Source organism: Vicia villosa, linkage group LG3, assembly GCF_029867415.1.
Source record: "Vicia villosa cultivar HV-30 ecotype Madison, WI linkage group LG3, Vvil1.0, whole genome shotgun sequence".
Classification (NCBI taxonomy): Eukaryota; Viridiplantae; Streptophyta; class Magnoliopsida; order Fabales; family Fabaceae; genus Vicia; species Vicia villosa.
In genome coordinates, this window is record NC_081182.1 from 203,236,808 (window position 1) to 203,264,563 (window position 27,756).

Sequence of the window (27,756 nt, forward strand, 5' to 3'; positions counted from 1 at the left end):
AGCTTTTTTGCCTTGCTTGTTGTTGCCTTTTTTGCAGGACTTTGTCTTGTTCTGGATGTCTGAGAAGCTGGTTGACTTTGTTGAGTAGCTGGCTGTGCACTAACTTGTTGAGTAGCTGGCTGTGAAGTTGTTACTTGTGATGTTTGTTGAGTACTTGGTTGTGCAGGCCCTTGAGGAGTTTGTTGTGATGTTTGTTGAGTAGTTGGCTGTGCAGGCCCTGTCACCTTACATGTAGCTTTGTTGTGCCCTGACTTTTTGCATCTACTGCATTTCACAATCAGTCCTGTCCTCCTAAGTTTTCTGCCAGTACCATCAAGCTCTCCTTGTTCAAGATTCCTCTTCTTCTTTGGTCTGCCAGGCATTTTTCTGAACTTAGGAGGATGCACATCTGGGTATTGTGTCCTTGCCCATAGGTTAGAACCATTCACAGGATATATAACTGGTTTGTAGACAGCAATGTACCTACTCTTCCTATAGTACTCTGGAATGAAATCTTCAAATCTAAAGTTCCTACTCTTCATACATGACAATGCATGAACACATGGCAAACCAGACAACTCCCACCTCCTACATGAACATATGTGGTCCTTCAAGTTCACAGTGAACATGTCAGCTGGATCTTGCACATGCTTAACTTCAAAAATATGTTCATCAGACATCCTACACAATAGAATAACCAAGAATCACATTACAGCTCATGCATAATTAATTAAATACAAGAGATCACACTTGTTTATACCTTACAATCCATGAGTTGGTGTAGGTACTTGTTTTCTCCACTTGTTTTCTAATGTTTGGCAGCACTACATCATCAGGTAAATTCTCAAACCGCATCCTATTCTTAGCCCATCTCTCCATAAAATAGGTCCCGATCTCTTCCAGCATTGTTACTAAAGGCTTGGTCCTTGACTCAAGGATCACACTATTGAATGCCTCAGACATGTTATTGAGTAGAGTATCACATTTGTTAGTTACCTAAACACAGCATATGAACAGGTTCTTATTATCAAACATATACATCTTACCAAACAAGTAATAGCAAGTAATAGCAAGTTACCTTAAAGTGTGATTTACTCCAGAATCTTGGAGATGTCTTCATCATATGTAAATATGCCTCATCACTAATAAGTCTCATAGACCTCATTTCTCTCTCCCAAGCTTGTACATAGGTTGACCTTGCAGCTTTCCAGATAGCATCTTTCAACATTTTACCAGGATACTTCTTCCTGAAGTTATTATAAAGGTGCCTCACACAGAATCTTTGTTCAACACCTGGCAAAAGTTCATCCATTGCTGGTAGTAGACCCTGAAAATTCACATAAGAATATAATGCATCAATAAAAAAGTGTAATGTGATACTAAAGACATAATTCTGCACAAACAAAATAAACCATGACCTTTTGCTGGTCTGAGATGAATGTGTATGTCAAACACTCTTCTTGACCACCTAGGTCATCAATCAGCAACTGCAAAAACCAGGTCCAGCTATCCCTGTTTTCTCCTTCTACAACTGCAAATGCAACTGGAAGCATCTGGTCATTTGGATCTCTCCCTATTGCAGCTAGAATTTGTCCACCACACAACCCCTTTAAGAAACAACCATCTAGACCAATGATGTGCCTAGATAACTTAAAGCTCTCCTTACATGCTGCAAAGTAAACATACAGCCTTTTGAAATATGGTCTTTGGTCCTCACTACCATCTGGGACTGGATCAACATTAATCTTGATAGTAGACCCTGGGTTAGCTCTTAGCAACTTATGGCAATAATCATAAATCCTTATATAATCCCCTAAGAAAGATCCATCAACCATGTCTCTAGCCTTAAATCTTGCCCTTATAGCCTTAGTCTTGTTAACACCCACATTCCACTTCCTTTGAGCCTTTGCCTTTATGTCCTTAATCTTCATCCTTGGATTGGTTTTCAAAGAGTTTTGAATTCTCTTGCTCAGCCATTTAGTGGTCAACATTTTCACATTATACTCTCTACTGCACTCATGCTTGTCAACCAATTTCCTTAGTTGCCATGTTTCTTCATTTGGCAATTTAGCACAATATGCTTCCCATTGACATCCATCCTTGCATTTAACCATCACCCTCACTTTGTCATTCTTTGTAAACCTCATATTTCTTCCACTTTGCACAACATATGATGTTATAGCTTCCTTGAAGTCATCCTTTGACCTAAAGTACACTCCTACTTCCCACTTATAATCTGCCATGTCCTTCTTCACATTAAACATTGGGTAACTCTTATGTTTAACATCACCTTCTTCACTATCACAGCCACTTTCAAGTTCCTCACTATCATTTGCTATTTCCTCTTCCAAATCATCTTTATCCAACTGTTGTTTGCTTTGTTCCCCCTCTAGATCTTCAAGAAGATCATCCAAATCTTCTTCATCTAAATCATCAAAGCCATCAGATGAATCATCAAATCCCACTTCCATAGCACTCTCATAATTTTCATCAGCACTATCATCTCCACTATCAGTAGTAGACCCATCATTCACCTCACCCACATTGTCCTCATCCCTCACAGTATGTACCTCTTCCCTCACAATAGTCTCTTCATCCCTCACAGTAGTGCAATCTTCCCTCACAGTAGTGCAATCTTCCCTCACAATATTCTCTCCATCCCTCACAGCAGTGCAATCTTCACTCACAATAGTCTCTTCATCCCTCACAACATTGTCATCATCCATCAAAACATTATCTTCTGCCCTCACAACATTATCTTCTGCCATCACAACATTATCTTCTGCCCTCACAACATTATCTTCATCCAGACCAGCAAATTCCTCATTAATTTTTGACATTAACTCTTCTGCTTCAATAGGAATATCAGAAAATTCTGGCTGAGCTACTGTGTGTTGAATATATATGTCAACCTTTAAGTGCACCCTATAAAGATCAGCTATATCTAAGGCTCCTTTATCATCAACTAATTCAAGCATGCCTTCAGTAGGATCTCTGTACCAAATTCTCTCAAACTCTCTATAACCTAATTCCTTAAGAACACCAACAAATTCAAAATAACCCCACGTATCTACATCTATTCTCAACTTTGCAACGTCTCCTCCTTCATACAGACCATTGTTAATATCAACAAATCCACCACTATGGTGAATGGTTAAATTCAGAAACTCGTCCATTACACCTGAAGCAAAGCAAACCCTAAATAAAATTCGTGCTTTAATAACCCTAAATCAGAACAAACAAACCCTAAATTAACAATCCCTGATTTACGAACCCTAAAAGCGGACCCTAAACACGAACCCTAAAAGAGAACCCTAAAAACGAAACCTAGATACGAAACATAAATACGAACCCTAAATGACATACCTGTTGTGATTCAGTGGTGTCAATCCTCGCTATTCCTTCAGATTGCAATGCACAGACGAGAAGGGTACTCAGAGTTTCTTCGAGCTTTTCGTCTTCTATGGACAAGAGAAATGAAGTATTCTGGAAAATGGTACTTAGTGGAAATGAGAAAATAACCCTATAATACTGTATTTGACACATCAACACTCTTAAAATGCCACGTTTATGATAAAATAATGAGACAACTAACAGAACCAAACGGAAGGATAAACGTGGCACCATTTTAAAAGATAAGGGAGTTATGTGAACTTTTTAAAAATTGTGGGACCAAAATGGACCCCGAGTGAAAGTTAAGGGACGAAAAAGGGTATTTTGCCGGTTAAAAAATATGAAAATAGAGACCTAACTGTGGTCTGTGTGATGAAAAAAAAAATATGAAAAATAGCGACCTAAATGTGGTCTGTGTGATGTTAGAAAAATATGAAAAATTAGGTACCAAAAAAATTTACAAAAAAACGCCTTGATTTCACTAAAAAATAGCAAACATATTACATTGGGCCATTGAGGAAACCGATGTTAAAACCTATATATTACATCGGGCCATTGTGGCAACCGATGTTAAAACCAATATATTACATCGGGCCATTGAGGCAACCGATGCTAAATATTAATTGAATATATATTTTCTTTAAATGGATTTTTTTCACATCAGACCTAACATTCAACCGATGTGGTATGTGGATTTTTCACATCGGGCTGTTTTCCGATGTAAAATATCTTTGATTTACTACATCGCTTGGATTTACATCGGACTCAGACCCGATATAAAATGTACTTTTCGCCCGATGTAAAAGATATTTCCTACACTAGTGATTTCAAATTTCAGACTCTATATTCATGTTGCACAAAATATACCAATTTTTTATATGATGATGAATGATATAATTGTACATTATTTGTAATTCTAAATGATTTTGCACTTTTTGATGTCAAAATGCACTAGAATTGTTTGCAAATAAAAGTCTTAATTAAGAACACAAAGAGATTTTGGAAGGGTTTAAGATTTTTTTGTGTTATGATCATAAAGAGTAATGCCATGCAAGGTAGTGCTAAATTAATTTTTGTGCCTGATTTTTCCATATTCTAAAATTTGAAAGGTGTATCTGAACTTAAGAATCTATTTTTTTTTTTTTACATAGAGTGTGTTTGTGATGAAGAGATTTCAATCTCCGATTATGAGAAAAGCCATTTTCAAATTTTTATATTATATAAAAAGTAATTAATTAAATCTATTTTTTTTTAATATTTTATTTGCTTTGGAGTGTCTATGCAGTGTCTAAACAATTGAGTGAGATAGAAAATGTTACAACAACAATCACTTGTAAGAGATATTAAATAATTAAAAACATTATTCAGTTTAGTGATGAGTAGTATTATGCAACGTACTAAAAACACTCACAGAACATTTGAAATTGTTGTGCTAATCATAGAAAAACAATTAATTTGATTGGTAATTTTAAGATTTAATAATTTCTAACTCTATGGTGTCATTCTATTTAATTATATTAACAAAACATTATATAAATAATGTAGTTTGTGAAACGTTTGCATACAATCTGCAGTAGCACACTTGGTTAAATTCTGCTGTTGAATTTCCGGGTTCGATTCCCGGCTGCGGAAAATGATTTTGCCTAATTTTTATTTTATTTAATTAATTTGTATTCATACAAAGTAATAACAGAAAAAGCTATAATTAACTTTACATACTATTGTTTATTCAAATTTGTCACAAACGAAATAACACTTTCAATATTTAAATTTTAAACTTTTTTATCAAACAAAAGAATCATAAGCTACTATACAAGGTTTCCTTCATATTATCATAAAAAAGTCATGATTAAATTTTGTCGTAAGTGTCAATCATCTTTTTACATACATGTTTTTCACACAGATATATAAAGGAGGGGGCTATTACTTTTATTTTATATTTTTTATATTTCCACAATCATCTTTTTATTTACTCAAACCTATTTTTTTCACAATTTTCAGCTATTGACACGAGAATTTTAGTACAATTCTAAATAAAAATAATTTAGACACACGAAAAACTATTTAATACAAAAATATTTGTTATTTAAGTATATTATTTAAAGTTCAAATAAGTGTTAGCGCTTGACAAGTGACACAGTATTATATTTATTTCACATACAAATACAATTGTAAGAGTTTTATAATTATATCACTATTTCAAATGTAAAGTCTTATGTTTTGATTAATTTGAAGTTTTAGTTCTTAGGTAAGAGTTTACACCTCAATTTTAAGATTAAAAAATTGAATCTTTCTAGAAAGAAAAATTTAAAATAGTCATTAATGTCATTTAAATTAATTTTAATTTTAATTTTTCACCTGATTTCAATAGACATGTTTAATGAATAATATTGTTTTGTAACAACATGATATGTATAGTTAGCTAGCTAACTTAAGTATACACTTTAGCTGCATAGTTATAGCTTAGCCTCTTAATATAAATATAAGGATCCAATGTAACAGTAATTACTTTTTACTGCAATAATGAGAAATTTTACTTTACTCTTTCTCTCTTCTTGTGATATCAACATGGTATCAGAGCTCAACTGAGCTCTGGTGACCGTTCCTTTTCCTTTTCTTGCTCGTTCAAGATTCTGCAGTTTCTTCCATCGATTGTTTCCCTCATCTTCTCCAATCGATTTTCTCTGCAATCTTTCTCTTTCTGATTTACCATGGATCACCAGAGCTATGTTGATTTTGCGACGAACTCTACAAATCCCTTTTACCTTCATCCGAATGAAAGCCCAGCCTTGATTCTCGTTGCTCCACCACTGGACAACAAGAACTATCACACCTGGTCTCGCTCGATGCACATCGCGTTGATCTCGAAGAACAAGGAGAAGTTCATCGATGGATCGTTTCCCAAACCTTTCATCACCGATCCTCTGTACGCTCAATGGATTCGTTGCAACACCATGGTGCTCTCATGGATTCAACGATCTATCTCCGATTCCATTGCGAAGTCCGTGTTGTGGATTGATTATGCTTCTGGTGTATGGAAGAATTTACGAATTAGGTTTTCGCAAGGTGATGTTTTTCGCATTTCAGATATCCAAGAAGAACTCTATCGCTTCCGCCAAGGTACACTCGATGTTTCCGAATACTTTACGCAGTTAAAGATGCTTTGGGACGAACTTGAGAATTATCGTCCCCTTCCGTGTTGTACCTGCTCCTTTTCTTGTTCTTGTGGTGCCGTTGATTCTGCCAAAGCGTATCGCGAACAAGACTATGTTATCAGATTCTTGAAAGGCTTGAATGAACGCTTTGCACACTCCAAGTCTCAGATCATGATGATGACACCCTTGCCACACATTGACAAAGCTTTCTCCCTCGTCATTCAACAAGAACGAGAATTGGACTATGCTTCACCCACTGATTCCACAAACACTGAAGTTACAGCTCTTCATGTTGGCACTCCATAAGGCAAACAATCACAACCTTCAAAGGGTAGAGGTTATTCTTCAGCAAAGGGTGCTCATAGGATTTGCACACATTGCGGCCGAACAAACCATACTGTAGATACATGCTTCCAAAAATACTTCCAATGTTCATAACACTGCTCCTCAATCTCAGGCCAACAATACTTCCAATGGTTCGGTATCTACAGATTTTTCTTCAGGATCTTCGTTTGGTTTTACTCAGGAGGAGTTTTAGAGTCTGAAAGCCTTACTCCAGCAATCAAAAACCGCAACAGCTGCAAATTCCATCACCACTTCCCCTCTAGCCATGAACTCTCACACTCCCACGACAATTGGTAAGAATTCTTCCCTCTGGATTTTAGACACAGGAGCCACAGATCACATCACCTCTGATCTTTCAAATTTTTCTTCTTACCATACTATCGTGCCTATATCTATATCCCTGCCAAATGGTTCTCACATAGATGCTTCCATCTCTGGCAATGTTGTAGTTACTCCTAGCCTTACCCTTCACAATGTTCTATTCATTCCCTCTTTTCATGTCAATTTGATATATGTAACTAAACTCACTGATAACATGAATTGTACTCTAAATTTTACTTCCACCATATGTCATATTTTGCAGAACCTTTCGAGGAAAACGATTGGTACAGCTAAGCTGCAAAGAGGCCTTTATATCATAGATACTCATACTCAATTTCCTCAATGTAATTCCCTTACTTCAAATTCTTTTGAAATATGGCATTTTAGGCTAGGACATGCCTCTGATTCATGTATGCATACTTTAGCTAAAAGCTTTCCCATCATTTCTTGTAATAAAAATTCCATGACAGCTTGTGATTCTTGTCATTTAGCTAAACAGAAAAAGCTTCCCTTCCCTACTAGTGTTACTCTTACTCATGCTCCTTTTGATATTCTCCATGTTGATTTATGGGGCCCTTTTGCCACTGAATCTATTCATGGTCACAAGTATTTTCTTACATTAGTAGATGATTATTCTCGTTTTACATGGATCATTTTTCTAAAAACTAAATCTGAAACAAAACAGAGCATTATTCATTTTGTAGCTTCCTTAGAAAACCAATTCAATACTACTTTAAAATGTTTTTGATCAGATAATAGCTCTTAGTTTCTTACCTTAAGCCAGTTTTTCCTATCCAAGGGTATTGCACATCAGAAATCCTGTGTAGAAACACCCCAACAGAATGGGGTGGTTGAGCGCAAACACCAGCATATTCTAAATGTGGCTAGGGCTCTCACCTTTCATTCCAATGTCCCTACAACCTTATGGAACTTTTGTATTAAACATGTTGTGCACTTAATAAACATGATACCTAGCCCACTTCTTCAAAATAAATCTCCTTATGAAATTCTTTTCAAATCTTTTCCTGTCTTAATACATCTGAAATTTTTTGGTTGCTTATATTTTGCAACCACACTCCAAGCTCATAGAACTAAGTTCCAACCTAGGGCTAGAAAGGCTACATTTCTTGGCTTTAAATATGGCACAAAAGGTTATTTGCTTTATGACATGTTATCTCATGAATTGTTTGTTTCTAGAAATGTTGTTTTTTATGAAAGTATTTTTCCCTTTAAGCCTGTTAATCCTCTTGTCCATGAAACCATGCCTAGTCTGTTGGATAATACACCCAATCTTGAGGCAGATTTCTCTCATGTTTCTCTTAATCTCCCTGTCCCTATTGTCACTCCTCTCTCTTCTGCAGCTGGCCCCTCTCCTACTGACACTAGCCTTCCTTCCACTTGCAGCCCCACTTTCATAGACTTTGACCCTAACACTCTTCCTGACACTCCTATCAATGACACATCCCCTGGCCCACCCAGTCCAGCTGTGTCTGATTGTCCCACTGTCCCTGTGCAACCTACCCGAAAATCTACTAGGCCAAAACACCCTCCTTCTTACCTTCAAGACTTTCATTGCAACCTTTTAACTACAACCTCTCAACCTCTTCCAAATATCCCTTATCCTCTCTCCAATTCTCTTTCATACCAAAATTGTTCCCCTACTTACAAAAATTTCTGTTGCACCATTTCTTCTATACCTGAACCAAAGACATACCTTCAAGCCTCCAAACATGATTGCTGGAAAAAGGCTATGCAGGCTGAGATAACTGCTCTTGAAAACAACCAAACTTGGATTCTTGTTGATCTTCCTGCAGGTAAAGTTCCAGTTGGATGCAAATGGGTGTACAAGGTAAAATATCTTGCGGATGGTTCCATAGAGAGATATAAAGCTCGGCTGGTGGCTAAAGGTTACACTCAACTTGAAGGTGTGGACTATTTTGATACCTTCTCCCCTGTTGCAAATATCACTACAGTTAGAGTTCTCCTAGCCATAGCTGCCATCAAACATTGGCATTTGGAGCAGCTTGATGTAAACAACGCTTTTCTCCATGGAGATCTCAATGAGGAAGTATATATGGACCTCCCTCCTGGCTATGGTAATTCTAATCCTTCTAAGGTATGCAAGTTGACAAAATCTCTCTATGGCTTGAAACAAGCCAGTAGACAGTGGCAAGCCAAACTTTCTTCTGCATTACTTACTTTAGGATACACTCAATCTGAAACTGATCACTCACTTTACACAAAACACATTGCACAACACTTCACTGCTCTTTTGGTCTATGTAGATGACATAGTTCTTACAGGAAATTCCCTCCCTGAGATTGCTTCTGTCAAGAAATTTTTGGATCACAAATTTCGCATCAAAGATCTTGGCCAACTTAGATATTTTCTTGGCCTCGAAATTGCTCGATCCACTGCAGGGATATTTCTCAATCAAAGGAAATATGTTTTGGAGTTGCTTGAGGACACAAGTTTTCTTGCAGCTAAACCTGTTTCTACTCCTCTTGATCCCAGTACTAAGCTTACTTCCACTTCTGGTATTCCCTTAGATGATCCTTCATCATACAGGAAGTTAATTGGTCGCCTTTTGTATCTCACTAACACTTGCCCAAACATTTCTTATGCTGTGCAACACCTTAGCCAATTTGTTGCTAATCCTTTTCTGGCTCATTACCAGGTTGCAACTCGTGTTCTACGGTATCTAAAAGCTTTTCCTGCGCACGGTGTGTTCTTCTCCAGTACTAATGCCTTAAAGCTTCACAGTTTTTCAGACTCCGATTGGGCACGTTGCCCAGATTCTAGAAAATCAGTCACCGGTTTCTGTGTGCTCTTAGGTGATTCTCTTCTCTCATGGCGGTCTAAGAAACAAAATACTGTGTCTCGTTCTTCCACTGAGGCAGAATACCGGGCTTTGGCTTCCCTCACATACGAAATTCAGTGGCTTCGTTACTTGTTCGATGACTTTCGCATATCGTTTTCTGAACCTGCATCTGTCTACTGCGATAGCAAGTCTGCTATCTATCTTGCTCACAATGCAACCTTCCACGAATGCAGCAAGCACATAGAGTTGGATTGCCACGTTATTCGCGAGAAGTTGCTATCCAAACTCATTCATCTCCTACCTATCCCCTCAAACTCCCAGCTGGCTGATGTCTTAACTAAGCCTCTACACTCTCCCTTATTCTCTTCTCTTTTGTCCAAGTTAGGATTATGTAATATATACATCCCAACTTGTGGGGAGGTAACAACATGATATGTATAGTTAGCTAGCTAACTTAAGTATACACTTTAGCTGCATAGTTATAGCTTAGCCTCTTAATATAAATATAAGGATCCAATGTAACAGTAATTACTTTTTACTGCAATAATGAGAAATTTTACTTTACTCTTTCTCTCTTCTTGTGATATCAACATTTTGTACGGGTCAAAAGCTTAAATAGTTAAGGTCTGATTCATCTCAAATCCATTTCATTCCATTCAGCTGAAGATGTAAAGTCACTATTCACAAGAGATAAAGTATATTCTCTGATATTTACTTTTAATTAAACTGATCTTAAATCATAAATTGACTTGGTATTGGAGTGTTAACCATGTAGGTCCGCCCCGCATTGTCGTAAAGGAGATCAGTACAACCGTTTCAAGGTTATCAATTTTCCAACTGCGTCTATTTCTGATTCCTGAACAGAACAGTGATGTCGTCTCTGGTAATTGACTTAAGATTCCTATTATTTTCACGATTTCAAATCCAATCTCTGATTTACCAGTTCACGACCTCCTTAGATCACCAAATCAAAAAAGTTCAAAAGCGAACACAAAGTTCTGTCATAGTCGATCTAATCAGTCACTATTTCAACAACGATTAATCATATTCTCAAGTTTGTGATTCCATCGAGAATTTCGCAAAGCAACAGAAGAAAGGATCCTTGGTCCAAATTTGGATCTATGCTAAAAATTGAAAGCAATTTTCTCGAAGATCATGCTGAAGGTTTGCGATCCACCTTCCTGTCAAACGTCACATATACTTCCTGCCATTAACATGGTGTTCACTGTGGCAACATTGAAGATACGACAAGTTCATAGTTACTATCAGACATATATTTGGTGCTGAAGCCCCTTCTATCGGTATCGAAGATGAGTTAAATCACTCTGTCCTTTATAAGTCCTCATGCTTGAGAGAATATGTAGTGATATATTTATTAAAGACTTGCATCAGGGCAATGCGGTGACCGCCTCTATCAGGCGCCCATCTCAGAGAGCCTAAGCATGATTTTCACTCATTAAATAGCTCGCCCTGGTAGGAAAGTGAGGGTGGTGACATGAATACAATATGTGACCATGCAAGGTAATGCAAAATTCGATATGATTATTGGTATGATAACCCTCGTATGCTGAGAAAATTATGGAATGAGTGAGGCTGCTTCCTAGTAGTCGGTCGGGGTTGATATGGTTAGCATAAAATAGGTTGTCATGGCATCTTTAGGAACAATAAAGGAGAGTTTATCTTTGCCTTATTTGAAAATCCCAAAAATACTTCTTCTATTCAATTTGAGTTCAAAGTAGTGACAAGAGCATTCACAATTACATCTAAGAAGAATTTATCTAAACTTTGGATTGAAACAGACCCTCTCATGTAGAAGTGGCAAAACAGGCCGCCTGTCCCATCTTAAGTTCGCCAAAAAAAGAGCAGGACGGGCAAACCCGCCAAGTGGAAATGGGCATAAAAATCTAGCCTTCCCCACCAAGTAGCGAATTGGCGGGCTTGCCCGCCTTTATATTTATTTATTTATAATAGATTAATAGGTTTTTTTACCTTTCAATTAATTTTTCACTTATTTTTTAGAACAAAATTTTTTAATGCATATTTTAAACAAATTTTACTTAAAAAACTGTTGCATATACTCACAAATAAATATATAAAATAAAACTATCAAGAATTGGAATTATTAGAATTAACTAAAAAGGGTGGGCTTAGGACGATACGGATTAAACAAGTAGGCGGGACGGAAATACACTAGAATTCTAAATGATTTTGTGATTTTTGATGTGGAAATACATTAGAATTGTTGTTTGCAAATAAAAGTCTTAATTAAGAACACAAGGAAATTTTGGAAGGGTTTAAGATTTTTTGTGTTATGATCATAAAGAGTACTGCCATGCAAGGTAGTGCAAAATTAATTTTTGTGCCTTATTTTACCATATATTCTAAAATTTGAAAGGTGTATCTGAACTTAAAAATCTAATTTTTTTTACATAGAGTGTGTTTGTGATGAAGAGATTTCAATCTCCGAGAAATGCTATTTTCAGATTTCCATATTAAAAAATAACTAAATTAAATCAATTTTTTTTTATATTTTATTTGCTTTGAAGAAGTGTCTATGCAGTGTCTAAACAATTGAGTGAGATAGAAAATGTTACAACAACAATCACTTCGTAAGAGATATTAAATAATTAAAAACATTATTCAATTTAGTGATGAGAGTATTATGCAACGTACTGAAAACACTCACAGAACATTTGAAATTGTTGTGCTAATCATAGAAAAACAATTAATTTGATTGGTAATTTTAAGATTTAATAGTTTCTAGCTCTATGATGTCATTCTATTTAATTATATTATCAAAACATTATATAAATATAGTAGTTTGTGAAACGTTTGCATACAATCCGCAGTAGCACACTTGGTTAAATTCTGCAGTTGAATTTCCGGGTTCGATTCCCGGCTGCGGAAAATGATTTTGCCTAATTTTTATTTTATTGAATTAATTTGTATTCATACAAAGTAATAACAGAAAAAGCTATAATTAACTTTACATACTATTGTTTATTCAAATTTGTCACAAACGAAATAACACTTTCAATATTTAAATTTTAAACTTTTTTATCAAACAAAAGAATCATAAGCTACTATACAAGGTTTCCTTCATATTATCATAAAAAAGTCATGATTAAATTTTGTCGTAAGTGTCAATCATCTTTTTACATACATGTTTTTCACACAGATATATAAAGGAGGGGGCTATTACTTTTATTTTATATTTTTTATATTTCCACAATCATCTTTTTATTTACTCAAACCTATTTTTTTCACAATTTTCAGCTATTGACACGAGAATTTTAGTACAATTCTAAATAAAAATAATTTAGACACACGAGAAACTATTTAATACAAAAATATTTGTTATTTAAGTATATTATTTAAAGTTCAAATAAGTGTTAGCGCTTGACAAGTGACACAGTAAATTGCATGTTATATTTATTTCACATACAAATACAATTGTAAGAGTTTTATAATTATATCACTATTTCAAATGTAAAGTCTTATGTTTTGATTGATTTGAAGTTTTAGTTCATAGGTAAGAGTTTACATCTCAATTTTAAGATTAAAAAATTGAATCTTTTTAGAAAGAAAAATTTAAAGTAGTTATTAATGTCATTTAAATTAATTTTAATTTTAATTTTTCACTTGATTTCAATAGATATGTTTAATGAATAATATTGTTTTGTGCTGGTCAAAAGTCCAAATAGTTAAGGTCTGATATATCTCAAATCCATTCCATTCAGCTGAAGATGTAAAGTCAGTATTCACAAGAGACAGAGTATATTTTCTGATATTTACTTTTAACTAAACAGATCTAAATCATAAATTGACTTGGTATTGGAGTGTTAACCATGCAAATCCGCCACGCATTGTCGTAAAGGAGATCATCACAACCGTTTCAAGGTTATCAATTCTCCAACTACGTCTATTTTTGATTCCTGAACAGAACAGTGACGTCGTCTCTGGTAATTGACTTCTGATTCCTATGATTTTCACGATTTCAAATCCAATCTCTGATTTACCAGTTCACGACCTCCTTAGATCGCCAAACCAAGAAAGTTCAAAAGCGAACGCAAAGTTCTGTCATAGTCGATCCAATCAGTCACTATTTCAACAACGATTAATCAGATTCTCAAGTTTGTGATTCCATCGAGAATTTCGCAAAGCAACAGAAGAAAGGATCATTGGTTCAGATTCGGATCTATGCTAGAAACTGAAAGCAATTTTCTTGAAGATCATGCTGAAGGTTTGCGACCCGCCTTCCTGTCAAACGTCACATATACTTCCTTCCACTAACGCGGTGTTCACCGCGGCGACATTGAAGATACAACAAGTTCATAGTTACTATCAAACATGTATTTGGTGTTGAAGCCCCTTCTACCGGTATCGAAGATGAGTTAAATCACTCCACCCTTTACAAGTCCTCGTGCTTGAGAAAATATATAGTGATATATTTATTAAAGACTTGCATAGGGCAATGCGGTAACCGCCTCTATTAGGCGCCCATCTCAAAGAGCCTAAGCATGACTTTCACTCACTAAATTGCGCGCCTTGCTAGAAAAGTGAGGGTGGTGACGTGTATTGTAACATCCGTATTTTTCCTTAAATTAATTTAATTAGAATTTAAATTAATTATTGGAATTAATTGGCATTTCTTTGAAAATTATGGAAAATAATATAATTGGGCCTAAGTAGTGTTTAGTAAAAGGAGGGGTGTTACTAATGAGGCCTTTTACTAAAGTTAAGTTTTATTTTTCATAAAAGAAGGAAAAGAGGAAAATTGGAATAGAAGGAGAAAAGAGCAAAAGAAGAGAAGAGAGCAAGAACGTGAAAGTGCAGAAGCAGAGAAAGAGGAAGAATCCAAGAACTTGGCTAAGGTAAGGGGGACTTATCTAATTAGCATCTATTATCGGGTTAGGGGTTGATAATACTGAATAGATGTAGAATTCGGGTCGATTGAGTCATATGATAGATCTAGGGATTGAGTCAAATTGTATGATGTTTGATCCCTATGTTTGAATCCATGATGTTTGTGTTGTTATGATCTCAATTAATGCGTAATTGGTGTATTATGATGTGTATTTCGTGTTGTATGTGCATTCCATTTCCTTAAGTTCGTACTGGTATGAATTGAGTAAGTTTGGAATGTGTAGAATGCTGTTTTCTGCGATTGGGGGTTTCTGAAAATCGCCAGTTCGCGCCGCGTCCCAGGGTTGGTGCCGCGAACTGCTTGGCAGAAGGCGCAGGGAAAATTGATGTACTCAGTACGCGCCGCAGACATTAGTCGCGCCGCGAAGGCGTATTCCCTTTCTCGTTTCGCGCCGCGAACACATGTTTGCGCCGCGAAGTGCTTGGCAGAGATCCAAGGAGTTTTGAGACACTCAGTTCGCGCCGCGAACCTATGTTGGCGCCGCATGCTATTAGTGACAGACCGTTTTTGAAAAGTTTAAAATGCATAACTTTTGAACCGTTGGTCCGTTTGGTGTGCCGTTTGATGATGATGATGATTATGATGAAATGAGTATTTGAAGATGTTACTCATTAGACTTGACGATGGTATAAGTATGTTCATGTATGTTTGCATTCATTCATGTTCATTGATGATGTTGTATCCATGATGATATATTGGATCAGTAAAGGGCATGATTCCCATTGTGTGGAATCTGTGCTGGCAGGGCCGTATCTTGATGATGTTGGATCGGTCATGGGCTATTCCCATTTGATGATGTTGGTACCACATGCATAGTGTCAGTTCATACATATGCATACTTTTATAACATGATTGGATGTATTCCAGTGTTATAATTATTAATGATGTGTTGGTTGATTGTTTTGTGATGATAAAACTTGTCTGAATGTCTGCTTATGAAACAATTGGGTGAACGATGCAGCTATGATGTGTTATTGCTTTATAGCCTTATAACATTTGTTAATTATGATGAGACTCACCCTTACATGTTGTCATTTTCAGATTGAGGATAACGGTTGTTCGACTCGGTGAGGATTAGCTCATGAGTCAGTTATTTAGTTAGCGTCAGGTGTCATGCTCTGATATTTGTAACACTGGGAACGCGATGTTTAGAGTTTATGGTTTATAACTCTGGTTATGTTTTGATGTTTTTGAAGGATAAGTTTTATAGATGTTAGACTTAATCCGTATGATTTGATTTCCACTGTGTTAACATGAAATGTTTTGAATTGATGATGAATACCTCAGTGAATGCATGACATAACTGAACGATGTTTAATTAATTATTGAATTGTGGCACCCTTATTTTCATGTACTCTGAATAAATTCATTAATTGTCGCGGGGTTTAGAAGGGTGTTACATGTATACAATATGTGACCATGCAAGTAGGGGTGAAAATAGGTTAGGCTAGGCTAGGCTTTATAAGGCCTGGGCCTGGCCTATCATAAACTCGAAAGGCCTGAGCCTGGCCTGTGGCCTATAATAGGCTCTCTTTTTTGGCCTGGCCTGGCCTTTTTAAAAGTCTGGCCTGGCCTGAAAGCCTATTTAAAAGCCTATTTTTTATTATGGTTTTCAATTAATCCATATTATTTAAAAAACCTTTTAAGTCGTCCTATATATGCATATATAGGCCGACCTATTTAGCCTTTGTTCCAATATATATGCATATATAGGCTTGCCTATTTAGCCTTTTTCTAATATACATGCAAATATAGACTGATCTATTTAGCCTATTTTTAATATATATGAAAATATAGGTCGGCCTATAAGGCTTCATAGGCTTTTTTAATAGCCTAAGCCTGGCCTATTTTATTAAATAGGCTTTTAAAAAAGCCTAAGCCAGGCCTGGCCTGGCCTTATATAGGCTAGGCCATAGCCCCTGTAGGCCGGCTTGGCCTATTCCCACCCCTACATGCAAGGTAATGCAAAATTCGTTTTTGTGCCTGATTTATCTATATTCTTAAATCTGAAAAGTGTATATGAATTCCAAAATCTAAATTTTTTTTACATGGATAAAATGTGTTTCTTAAAGAGAGATTTCAATCTCCGATTGTGAGAAAATCCCTTTTTTAAATTTCTATATGGTATAAAAAATAACTAATTAAATCAAACTTTGTTATATTTTAGGGTTAAATATATTTTTCATCTCTATAAATATCTCAAATTTTATTTTTAACTCCTATTAAAAAATGATATATTTTAATCCCTACAAAAATTTTATGCATGCGGTTTTAGTCCTTTCTATTTAATAAAATTTTGAGAATTGTTTAATTATCCGTTAACTTTTAAATTTTTGAATATTTTGTTATACTTGTTTAGAATATTGTAAAATGTTTATTTATCAAATTTTATAACTTTTTAAAATGAGAATAATTAAATATGAAATTTAAGATTTTAAAAGATAATGATAAAAGTAATGGAAATCTCGACTTAAAAATCAAGTTTTTAGTTTGTTTTTTTTTTCAAATAACTTTTTATAACGTTCTAAAAGCTCCAAAATAATCATTCACAAGTACATATTGGTTTAACAACAATGATTAAAACTACGTGGATAATAATTTTGTATGAACTAGAACATGTCATTTTTTTTATTGAGACCAAAAATAAAATTTTATAATTTTATAAGAATGAAAAACATATTTAACTCTTTGCTTTGGAGTGTCTGTGCATTGTCTAAGCAATTGAGTGAGATAGAAAATGTTCAGAGAAGATTCACTTGTAAGAGATACTAAATAATTAAAAACATTAATCAATTTAGTGATGAGTAGTATTATTCATTGAAAACACTCATAAAACATTTTAAATTGTTGTGCTAATCATAGAAAAACAATTAATTTGATTGACAATTTTAAGGTTTAATAATTGTTTGCTCTATGATGTCATTCTATTTAATTATACCAAGACAAATTTATATAAATTATATAGTTTGTAAAACTCTTGCATAAATCTGTAGTAGCTCACTTGGTTCATGGCTTAGCTATTGTTTATTCAAATTTGAGAAACTTCTTCCATTGCATATGAAAATCTTGTTTGATCATATCATAGTATCATACCGTCCACAAGTGTGTGTGCAATATTTAGCAAGTTATTCGGATTGGATTTGAGATTTGTCATAGCTTTAATACTTGTCATTCTTTTCTTTTCTTTTGAATCAAAGTCGATTTCAAGAGAAATTGCTTGTCTATGTTTTTTTAAGAAGGAACTAATGGCCTGAGTTACAAAGGAGGAAGAGTATATCCACACATTTCAAAATCTGAATCAAAATCTGGAGATTGAAATCTAGATTGCTTTTGGTAAAAATGGGCCTCACTTCACTGATAAAGTGGTTTTGTTGTAAAATGGACACGTCGTTGCTTTGCACGCCATGGCTAGTTTGATGATAATATATTGTCGTCATTTAATATTGTGGAACCATAAGTCTGTGAGCTGAGTGAGTTAGCTTCAACTGTCTAACAAGCGCTGCTACCCATAGTAATGATGCAGGTAGTGAAAATTTGCTTCACACCTTTTGTACTTAACAGTCAGATATCAGATATACACTGCTCTATAGCAGAAAAATACTGAATGCATAATGCTGCGCGTAATGTTTTTTCGAGATATAAAACATGACCTACATCATAACATGACAATAAAATGCCATATAAGGATCGACGTGATATCTTCTCTATTTTGGCCACGTCCATGTTGAAGTTAAAATATATCAAAAGCTTGAAGGAAAAGACTAACACAATAAGAAGTGATGTCATCACTATCATAAGTTCCAACATCACAAGTATTCAACATATATAGTCACCACATAATGAACTTGCAATAGAACTTGCTAAACAATAACCAATCCACAGTATGTTAGGTTCTAAAACAATAAAATTGGACTTGTGACAGTTTCATCTATGGCAGCATAATATAATAGAACTATTACACGACACAGCGGTAGGTTACCAGAGAATTGAACATCTCGCCACTGTGAGTGATCTTGACAACTTGTCCTTTTTCCAGCCCATAGTAGCTAGCTATGGCATCAGTTCTTAGCATGAGAGGTAGCTAAAAAGAGCAACAAAAATAAGCAAAAATTATTGGTATAATCAATTAAAAAGCTTTGTTTTTACTACGGTATTACGCTTTCAGCGTTAAAATAATCATAATTCTATATGATTCGACACAAACCCTCACCCCTAAAGTTTAACCATAACTTTTCTCACTTTACCTTAACCAGCATTTAATTTTTTTCTCACCTTTACTGAAAGCTACAATTAAAATGAATAATTACTACATAGTGCTAGCTAGTTATAGACAGCCAATAAGCATCTTTACAAACTTTACCTGTTTCGCTTCCACCTTATGCTTCTTGAGCAGTTCTTGCTTCTCATCAGCAGTCAGTATCTCATACTTTGGCTGCAGCACATGCTTTGTTACATTCACCACCAAGTCAGCCAACTACAAACAAAGTACCATGGTGGTATTAGCAGTTGCAAATATTTTTATAAGAATCTTAAATCATGCAATATGAACTTAACAAATTAGGAATCTTATAGATAATGCGTTAAAATAGCTAAGTTACTGCCCTAATACGTAACGTGATCAAAGTAAAAGCTCGAGTCATTTTATATGTGTTCCCTTTCCAGAAAGAGCTATAAGATATGTTCCTAGTTCAACATACTATAAATAAGATTAGAAGAACAACTAACACACTAAAGTAGGTTTATTATATTCTGTACAGCAATATTAAGATTAAAAACTGAACATTTATGGAGGGGCTAACTTACTTTTATAATCTCAACTTTACATTGACAGGTTTCCAAATCTTTACGTGCATACGGAGTCATTTTGCTTTGCACAATAAGTATCAGCCTACTCAGATTTTCTCTGTCAATAATCTGGCTATATATTTCCATCAATGTTTTTTTCTTTATATCTTCATTTCCTCTGAACATAACCTGCACCTGTGCAGCAGAATATCAAAAACAACTTTGTGGATATAAAAAGCTTCGCTCATGCTATGCAATTAGGTAACAAAGGATTATAACACACAAACGGGTAAGTCATTCAGCAGGAGAATATAAGATGCAGCTGATCTTAAATAATAAGTTTTTTAATCATGAAGAATCAGCTTAGTATTTAACAAATTTGTGCATGCCCAATATATAAATTGGAAAGAGATGAAAACAACAGTTAAAAGATAATTCAATTTACCATAACAGTTCTGGTATTATTAACTATAGTAAGATATTTCGTTGAATTGAGTTAGACTGAACTCATATTCTAAGCTTAACTATGAGTATTTATACATTATATGCAGCAAAACTTACAAAATTTTAAAACCACCAAGGTTAGTTATTGCCTTATTGGATCTTGGATGGAGTGGATAGATATATACTATGCACTCTCATTCAATATTCTATAAGCATGTCAAACCATATTGACAAAAAACTCCGGTTGTCTTATACTTTTCATCAATGATTGATTTATTAGCCAAAACAGAATGAATTCTGTAGCAAAATGGATAGAAACCCTGAATATTATTCTACATTATGTCAGAGACTTCTCTAGATACCATTAGATCGTTAACTTTTTTTACCAAAAAAAATATGAACATAAGATAGGGTTACTTTATCTAATATCAATAATCAAGGGTTACTTATCAATAAGAACAATAATGTATAAAAAGTTTTATGAAGGACTGAAGTCTGAAACACACACGAAGATAATAGAAGTGGTTGGTTATATGTAATCACATGTTCAATGTCGTGTTGGTGTCTCAGCATGTGTCAAATAAAACTAGTTGAAAAGTAAAGCAACTAATCAGATTTAGAGGCACATAATCATTGTGAAATTATCCAAATACATCCCCAATTTAGAGGCAAACACCCTCTGCTCTGCCACCGAAACCTTCATATGTTTGAAAAAGTACTCCAAAAACCTCCTAATGTATGAAGCACAGACACTCTGAATACGATACTGATATTGACACATCTTCACAGATAATAATTTATAAAAATAAATAAATTAAATGTAATCATAAGTTTTGGTATAGGTGTCTAACATGGACACCCATAATTTTTTTCTAGAAATGAGTACTACATAGTTCCTAATTCCCACCAAATCACCAATACAGGGCAGGGCCTACAGAAACAAACTCATGCACCCAAACATATTCAAGCAATCCACCTGTATAAATAACTTTTACCTTCTCATTGCAAAAAACTCACCCATCCAAACTTAACTTTAAAAGTAAAAGTTTCCATGTAAAAAATTTGAGTAAGGATTCACTTCATTTCTTTTCCATTACTTGTTTTCTTCTTTACGAATTTCAAAAAAAAAAACGTTGCAATTACCAACTCAACACACCTGGCTTATAAAGCTCAAACATCCTGAACACGACAACGACACCGATATGGCGACACAAGTAAAAATTTGAAAAAATAAATAAATTAAACATAATCATTAGTATCGGTGGTAGTATCCGACACGGACACAAACACATTTTTTTTCCAGAGGTTTCGATGCTAGATATACCTGCAATTGCAGCCTCAAACATAGAAATCAAACACCTTATTTCCACTAAATCACTGTTTGACAAAGTCAAGATCAATTCCTATACAATCCTTAGCGTGTGTATTCACTTATATGGTAATAAAAATTGATTCTGAATAAACTAATTTTGCTTAAAAGTGGATTTAACTTGAGATAATTTTTGTTTGTATATATTAATTTAAATGTGAGTGAAACAAAAAAATATAAAAAATTGCAAAAACTCCAAATCTGAACTTCAAATCATAATCAATATCAAAAGCAAAACTATTCCAACTCCATAACACAAATTTTTCTTTCACCAAAAGTTTCCCATAATAATAAAAAAAAAAAAAACTATGAAAAACAATTTCCTAAGAGAAACTTATTTTAAATAGCTCTAAATTTATTTTCTTATTCACATTGTTTCAGAAACTAGTAACAAATACATTAACAACTCTTATAGATAAATATATCCTTTTCGGGTAATAACCATGCCCTAATTTCACACACAAAATCAATCACAAACTCAACTTCAACTCACAATCGAAACCACTACGCAACCGGAACAGCGAAACTAGCTATAATCGTAAATTGTAAACAAGTATAGAAACCTGAACAATCGTTACGATTTTGAATCGTGATCAAAACAGAGTTGATATATAACTACGTACCTTGTTGGAGGGGTTATTGCGATGGGAAGTGATCAAACCGAGGCTTTCAGGTTTCGGATACTGTCCGAAGCGTGAACGGAACTCGGGGAGAGTGAGAGTGAGGTCAGATTCGGAGACATTGTAGCCTCTGTCACGGAGCATTTCCATCAAGGTTCTTCTGCATTCGAAGTAGCGGATGCTTTCGATGGTTCCTTCGTGGCGGAGACGGACCATGCACTCGCTCGCCATTTTTGGGGGAAATGTTGCAGAGTTTTTTTTTTGGTAGGGAATGGAACAGAGAAATGGAGAAGGTGGAACGACGGTAGAAGACGTGTGTGAGAAGCGTGCTACGAGCATATATAGTAGTACTACCCTTTCCGTTACGATCTTTTTGTCGTTTTCGTGAATATTTTGAATAAAATAAAAATTAATTAATACTAGTGTTTATTAAGGGCATAAATATTAAATACCAAGTGATAATTGTCTTGCTTATATTTTGGTTCAAAGGAGGGGAGGGGAATAGAGGGTAAGGGGGGAGGGAATTTAACTAAATATATGTTTGGTTCAAAGAAGGGGATGGGAGGAGTTTTTAACAACATGTATGTTTGGTTCACAAGGTGGTGGGAGGGATTTTAAAATTAAATTACCTTTTTATCCTTATAAATATTGTTATTTGTACTTCGTAAAAATAATTCTAAATAACAATAGTATTGAGTAAATTTCCCCAAATAAAAACTTGTTCATTTATAAATTATACTATAATAATAAACAACATCACACATTAGTTGAACTATAGATCTTCAACGCAAATCAAACATTATCTAATCTTGATGATTCATCTAACCCAATATGTGATTGCATGCGAACATTCCAAAAATCAAACAACTGCTATTTTTTTAAACATCACCACACTTCTTCTCCTTATGCTTCAATATGAGATTGCATGCGAACATTCCAAAAATCATAATACCATAGAATAAAAAAGGCTGCTTATCACTACAATTGTCTCTAAAAAGTGTTAATCAAAAGGAGGGTAGTGAAAAACATGTAGATAATATGATATAAAGGGAATGAGGTAATGAGACTTAAATGTCACATCAATCAAATATTAAATAATAACTAAGAAATGGAAAAACATAACATATGATACACCACTTCAAATAGGAGATAGGTGTGCACAAAGATGATGGAACAATAAATATCCTTTTAAAACATAAAAATATGTCAATCTCCTTATAATGAAGTAATGGAAAAGATCACATAACACAGAATATAGTATTCAACATGCCTAAGAAGTACTTTTCACTTATACAAAACTAAATAAGGATTCCTTAACTTAACGAGAGGTCGGAGTAAAGCATCACGTCGTCACTGACCCCATTCCTATGGGTACTCTTGAAGTAGTAAAAATTTTAAAACACTACACCCCTATACCAAACCTCGTGTTTGGGGGATGATGGACCAAAATATTACTCTTAAACACTACGTCCCTACCAGGCCTCATACTTGAGAAATGGGGAACTGAAATAATTCATTTAAGTTCCTCATTCCCAGGGGAGGAGCCAAGGCCCAGCTAGCCCGGGCAGGCGCCCGGGCTCAACCCCTATTTTCTTTGTACTCCCCCAATTTAATAGTTGATTTTTAGACAAAATAAGGGGAAAAATTAAGGGCAAAATTAGTAAAAATAGGATGTGAAAATTAAAACAGATCAATAATCAATGGTGTAAAGTTTTTGCCCAGGATGCATAAAATTTCTGGCTCCGCCACTGCTCATTCCTGTTAAGTCTCATGTTTGGAGGGGCAAGAGATATATATTAATCTAAAGAGTCACAAACCCAACCTCAGACAACAAAGCATAAGCTAGAATCCCAATATTAATGGCTCGTTGTGCCATTCATATTAAGCTCATTATAAAGATAGACTAAGATAGAAAGTTAGATTAGTCATCACTTTTCTAATGGACCATTGTCCGATTTAGAACCATGTGATCCAAATTCGAAAGGGCGATAATTCCCAAAAACGGTTACCTTGCCTAAATAAAAAAGTTTTCTACCTCCATGTCAAAGATTGTCGGGAGGAAGAAGCGTTCAATGACAATCCACTTACACTTCTTCATCAATTATAACGAAAGTGTTATCAATCATTACCCATAATAATTGGTCATTGGACATAAATACGAGTCCTTTATAAATAGATGGTTCAGCATGAACCCAAAATCAGTTGATTTTTATCCTTACACAAACAATATATCTCCTATTAGGTGGTTTTCAATGTCCTAGTCACAAGTACATTGCTGACAAAACTCCATCGATTTCATCAAGAACATTTATAATTATATCTTAAAAATAATTATAATTAAATTTTTTACTTAACTTGATAATTATTTAAATTTAATTTTAGAAGAAAATAAATTGAATAAGATAAAGATAGCTAGAATCATATTTATAGATTTGTTACTTCTTCTGTCTCACAATGGTGATTCATTTGATCATTTCACACCTATTAAGAAAAATGTACAAAAGTAAGAGAGAATAATGTTTTTACTATAATACTTTTCATCATGTATTGAGAATAGGTGTGGAAATAGGCTAGATTAGGCTAGGCTTTATAAGGTCTAGATCTAGCCTATGATAAACTTAAAAGGCTTGAGTCTGGCCTATGGCCTATTATAGGCTTTTTTTGGCATGACCTGGCATTTTTAAAAGTCTGGTCCGGCCTGAAAGCCTATTTAAAAGTCTGTTTCTCATTAAGGTTTTCAATTTATCCATATTATTTAATAAACCTTATAGGTCGACATATCTATGCATATATAGGCCGACCTATTTATCCTTTGTTCTAATATATATATATATATATATATATATATATATATATATATATATATATATATATATATATATATATATATATATATATATATATATATATATAGGCCAACTTATTTAATCTATTTTTAATATATATGAAAATATAGGTCGGCCTATAAGGCTTCATAGGTTTTTTAATAGCCTAAGTATGGCCTATTTAATTAAATAAGCTTTTAAAAAGGCCTAAGTCTGGATTTTTTATTAAATAGGCCTGGTCTAACTTGGCTTTAAATATACTAGGCTATAGACCCTTTTAGGTCGGGCTGACATATTCCTACCCCTAATTGGGAATAATAATTTTTTTATTAATTAGAGGGTAAGGAAGGGAGACAGATCTCAATGTCATGATAAAAGGAGCGGGGACGGGCGTTAGAGAAAGCTGGTAAAAATTATGAGTAGACGCCAGTTCACTTGGCGTATACATGACGTGGTGCCATCCCATTTGGCGCATGCATATAAAATTAGGAGCATGCGGCAAATGAACTGGCACATGAGTTTATATGAGTTTTCTATAAATAAGTCTCCTATCTTCCACCATTCTTCACACACCAACTCTGTTTCTACTATCTTCTTTCAAATTTGTTTCTTCATGACATTTTAAATGATTTTCAAAAGAGATGGATATGTTATTTTTTCGGCTGTGAAACTCCAAGTTAAAATGAAATTTTGGAACTTCCATCTGATGGACCATCTTAAGAGGTTCTTTGATGGGTTTGTTAGACGGGGATATCCAAGATGGCGAATTCATTAGAAGAATTTCAAAGACTTCGAACAACCACCTCACTTGCATTGAAAAATCTCAACGTTGATGGGAGGAGGTCAAAAATGACACTGATGATGATGCATGGAGATGATGAAATTGTTTTGACAATTTTAATTTCTTAGATGTGATGATGTTGTGTTATGTATTGTAATTTCATGTTAAGAAGATTTCGATTAGTTGTAACCAAGATGACTAATGAAAAAAGCTACGTTCAGATCTAAAAATATATTACATGGTGTGTGTCATCTTTTTATGTTGTTGAGCTCGTAGCACGATTGGGATAATTTTTTGGTTGTGCCCGACTTGACGACATACACTACACGTTCTCTCTAGCTTGTCAGTCACGTCCATTTCAGTTGTAATATGCTTACTTTTGGGACGACCCTTTTTATTCCTTCGCATTTGGTCGTTGTGCCAAACAATTTCCCCTTCATACACAGGACAATAATCCGCTTTTGCTACCATTAAAAAGTCGTTATTGTATACACTGAGCAAAGTTTCGGCCTTGTAAGCGGGAGATAGAAGCGATAATGCATCTTGATGAGCATACGCACATGCCACAACGACATGGGAGCATGGCATACAAAAGGCTTGAAACTTTCCACAATTGCACCAATGAGATGCCAGTAGAATCCTATACTTTTGTCTTAGCAACCCCTCGTTGTGGTCAATCGTCTCTTTAACAATGAACTTATGGTTATGACGGACGAATATGGTAACAATATGGGTGTTGGCTTTGGCACTTTCTTCCTTCATAAATTTCATGCAGATTTTTTCCTTTTGATTTCACCAGAGCGGTTACATGGAGGTTTTGTATGTCTTTGAAGTCATTGTTCATTGATTCAACAATATTCGTGGTCATGTGGCCCCATCGTTGTCCATTTTCATATGACATCGTCCATTTATCAACTGGAAGATTATCAACCCAACTCCCTGCATCAGGATTTAACAACCTGATCTCATTGCGATATTCTTTGAATGAAGGTTGAGTTAATGCATATCCAGGGTTCACAAGAGTTTGCCGAAGAGCCCTGTCTTTCATCTCCCGCGTGAAATTTTGTGCGATATGTCTAATGCAGTAAACATGAGTAGAAAAGGGTCGTGCCAGCCATTAACAGGATTGTTGTATGCACTCTCAATAGAAGCATGTCTATCGAAAATTACACAAAGACCATATTGCAGAGCGAAGTGTGTTTTGAGATTCTTGAGAAAGAAACTCCAACCTCCATCAGTATCCCCTTCCACTAGAGCGAATGCAATTGGGAAAATGTTATTGGTGCCAACTTGTGCCACTGCCATCATTAACGTACGTTTATAGTTCCCGTACAACCACATTCCGTCTACTTGAATAACAGGTTTGCATAACACAAACCCTCTGATGCAAGGTTGAAACGCCTAGAACAGTCGATGGAGTATTCCATTTCCATTGACACAAGTGTCGTCTGGGGCATACGCCGACAATGTTTCCATAAGAGAAACAGTATCAGGAGCATATGTGCGAAGTGCATGCAAGTAGTGCGGAAGTTCTTTATATGATTCATCCTAGTTTTCGTATAATTTTTCAATCGCCTTTGTCTTTGCTAACCATGCCTTTTGGTACAAAGGAGTATAATTGTAAATAGAGGTGATGTGAGAGATTATGATACTCACCTTCAATGATGGATCATTGCTTGCGAGCGGTAAGATTTCTTGATATATAAGATCATAACTTAGTTTACGATGATCTTCTATTTGATTTGTTGTAACATAAGTATGTTTTTGCGAAATAGAACCGATCACCCAGGAATCGTTTCTCAACCTGTATGATGTTGCCAGCCTAAACATATAATCCTCATTCGCACACATAATTTTGTACTTCTCTGTATTTGTTCGTTTGACTCTAAAATTAACAGATTTCACCATATGTAACTTTTAATAGCTCGCACGCAGTCATCTTTTGAACGAAATTTGTCTCCCTCTTTTAACTATTCATCTAACTCCACAGT

At 34.9% G+C, this 27,756-nt stretch overlaps 1 protein-coding gene across 2 annotated transcripts; it reads right to left on the reverse strand.

Annotated features, from left to right (window-relative positions):
• Nucleotides 1-18,703: 18,703 nt before the first annotated feature.
• On the reverse strand, nt 18,704-22,457 carry LOC131657150 (DNA-directed RNA polymerase V subunit 5C-like). 2 transcript variants are annotated; one of them, XM_058926628.1, is made up of 4 exons: nt 22,163-22,457; nt 19,745-19,915; nt 19,302-19,415; nt 18,704-19,022 (listed from the first exon to the last, which is right to left on the reverse strand). In XM_058926628.1, the coding sequence occupies exons 1-4, from the start codon at nt 22,388-22,390 to the stop codon at nt 18,897-18,899; spliced, it is 639 nt and encodes a 212-aa protein (XP_058782611.1). In that variant the 5' UTR covers nt 22,391-22,457; the 3' UTR covers nt 18,704-18,896. The 2 variants fall into 2 exon arrangements, with proteins under 2 accessions (XP_058782611.1, XP_058782610.1); XM_058926627.1 differs by having other exon boundaries at nt 19,745-19,921.
• Nucleotides 22,458-27,756: the final 5,299 nt, after the last annotated feature.

What these genes read in the sequence shown, in the direction of transcription:
- LOC131657150 (XM_058926627.1), bottom strand. Translation starts at nt 22,390, where the DNA reads ATGGCGAGCGAGTGCATGGTCCGTCTCCGCCACGAAGGAACCATCGAA. An exon ending in GCAATAACCCCTCCAACAAG is followed by an intron (nt 19,922 to 22,162) that starts GTACGTAGTTAT and finishes TCTGCTGCACAG; the next exon opens with GTGCAGGTTATGTTCAGAGG. An exon ending in ATAAGGTGGAAGCGAAACAG is followed by an intron (nt 19,023 to 19,301) that starts GTAAAGTTTGTA and finishes TGCTCTTTTTAG; the next exon opens with CTACCTCTCATGCTAAGAAC.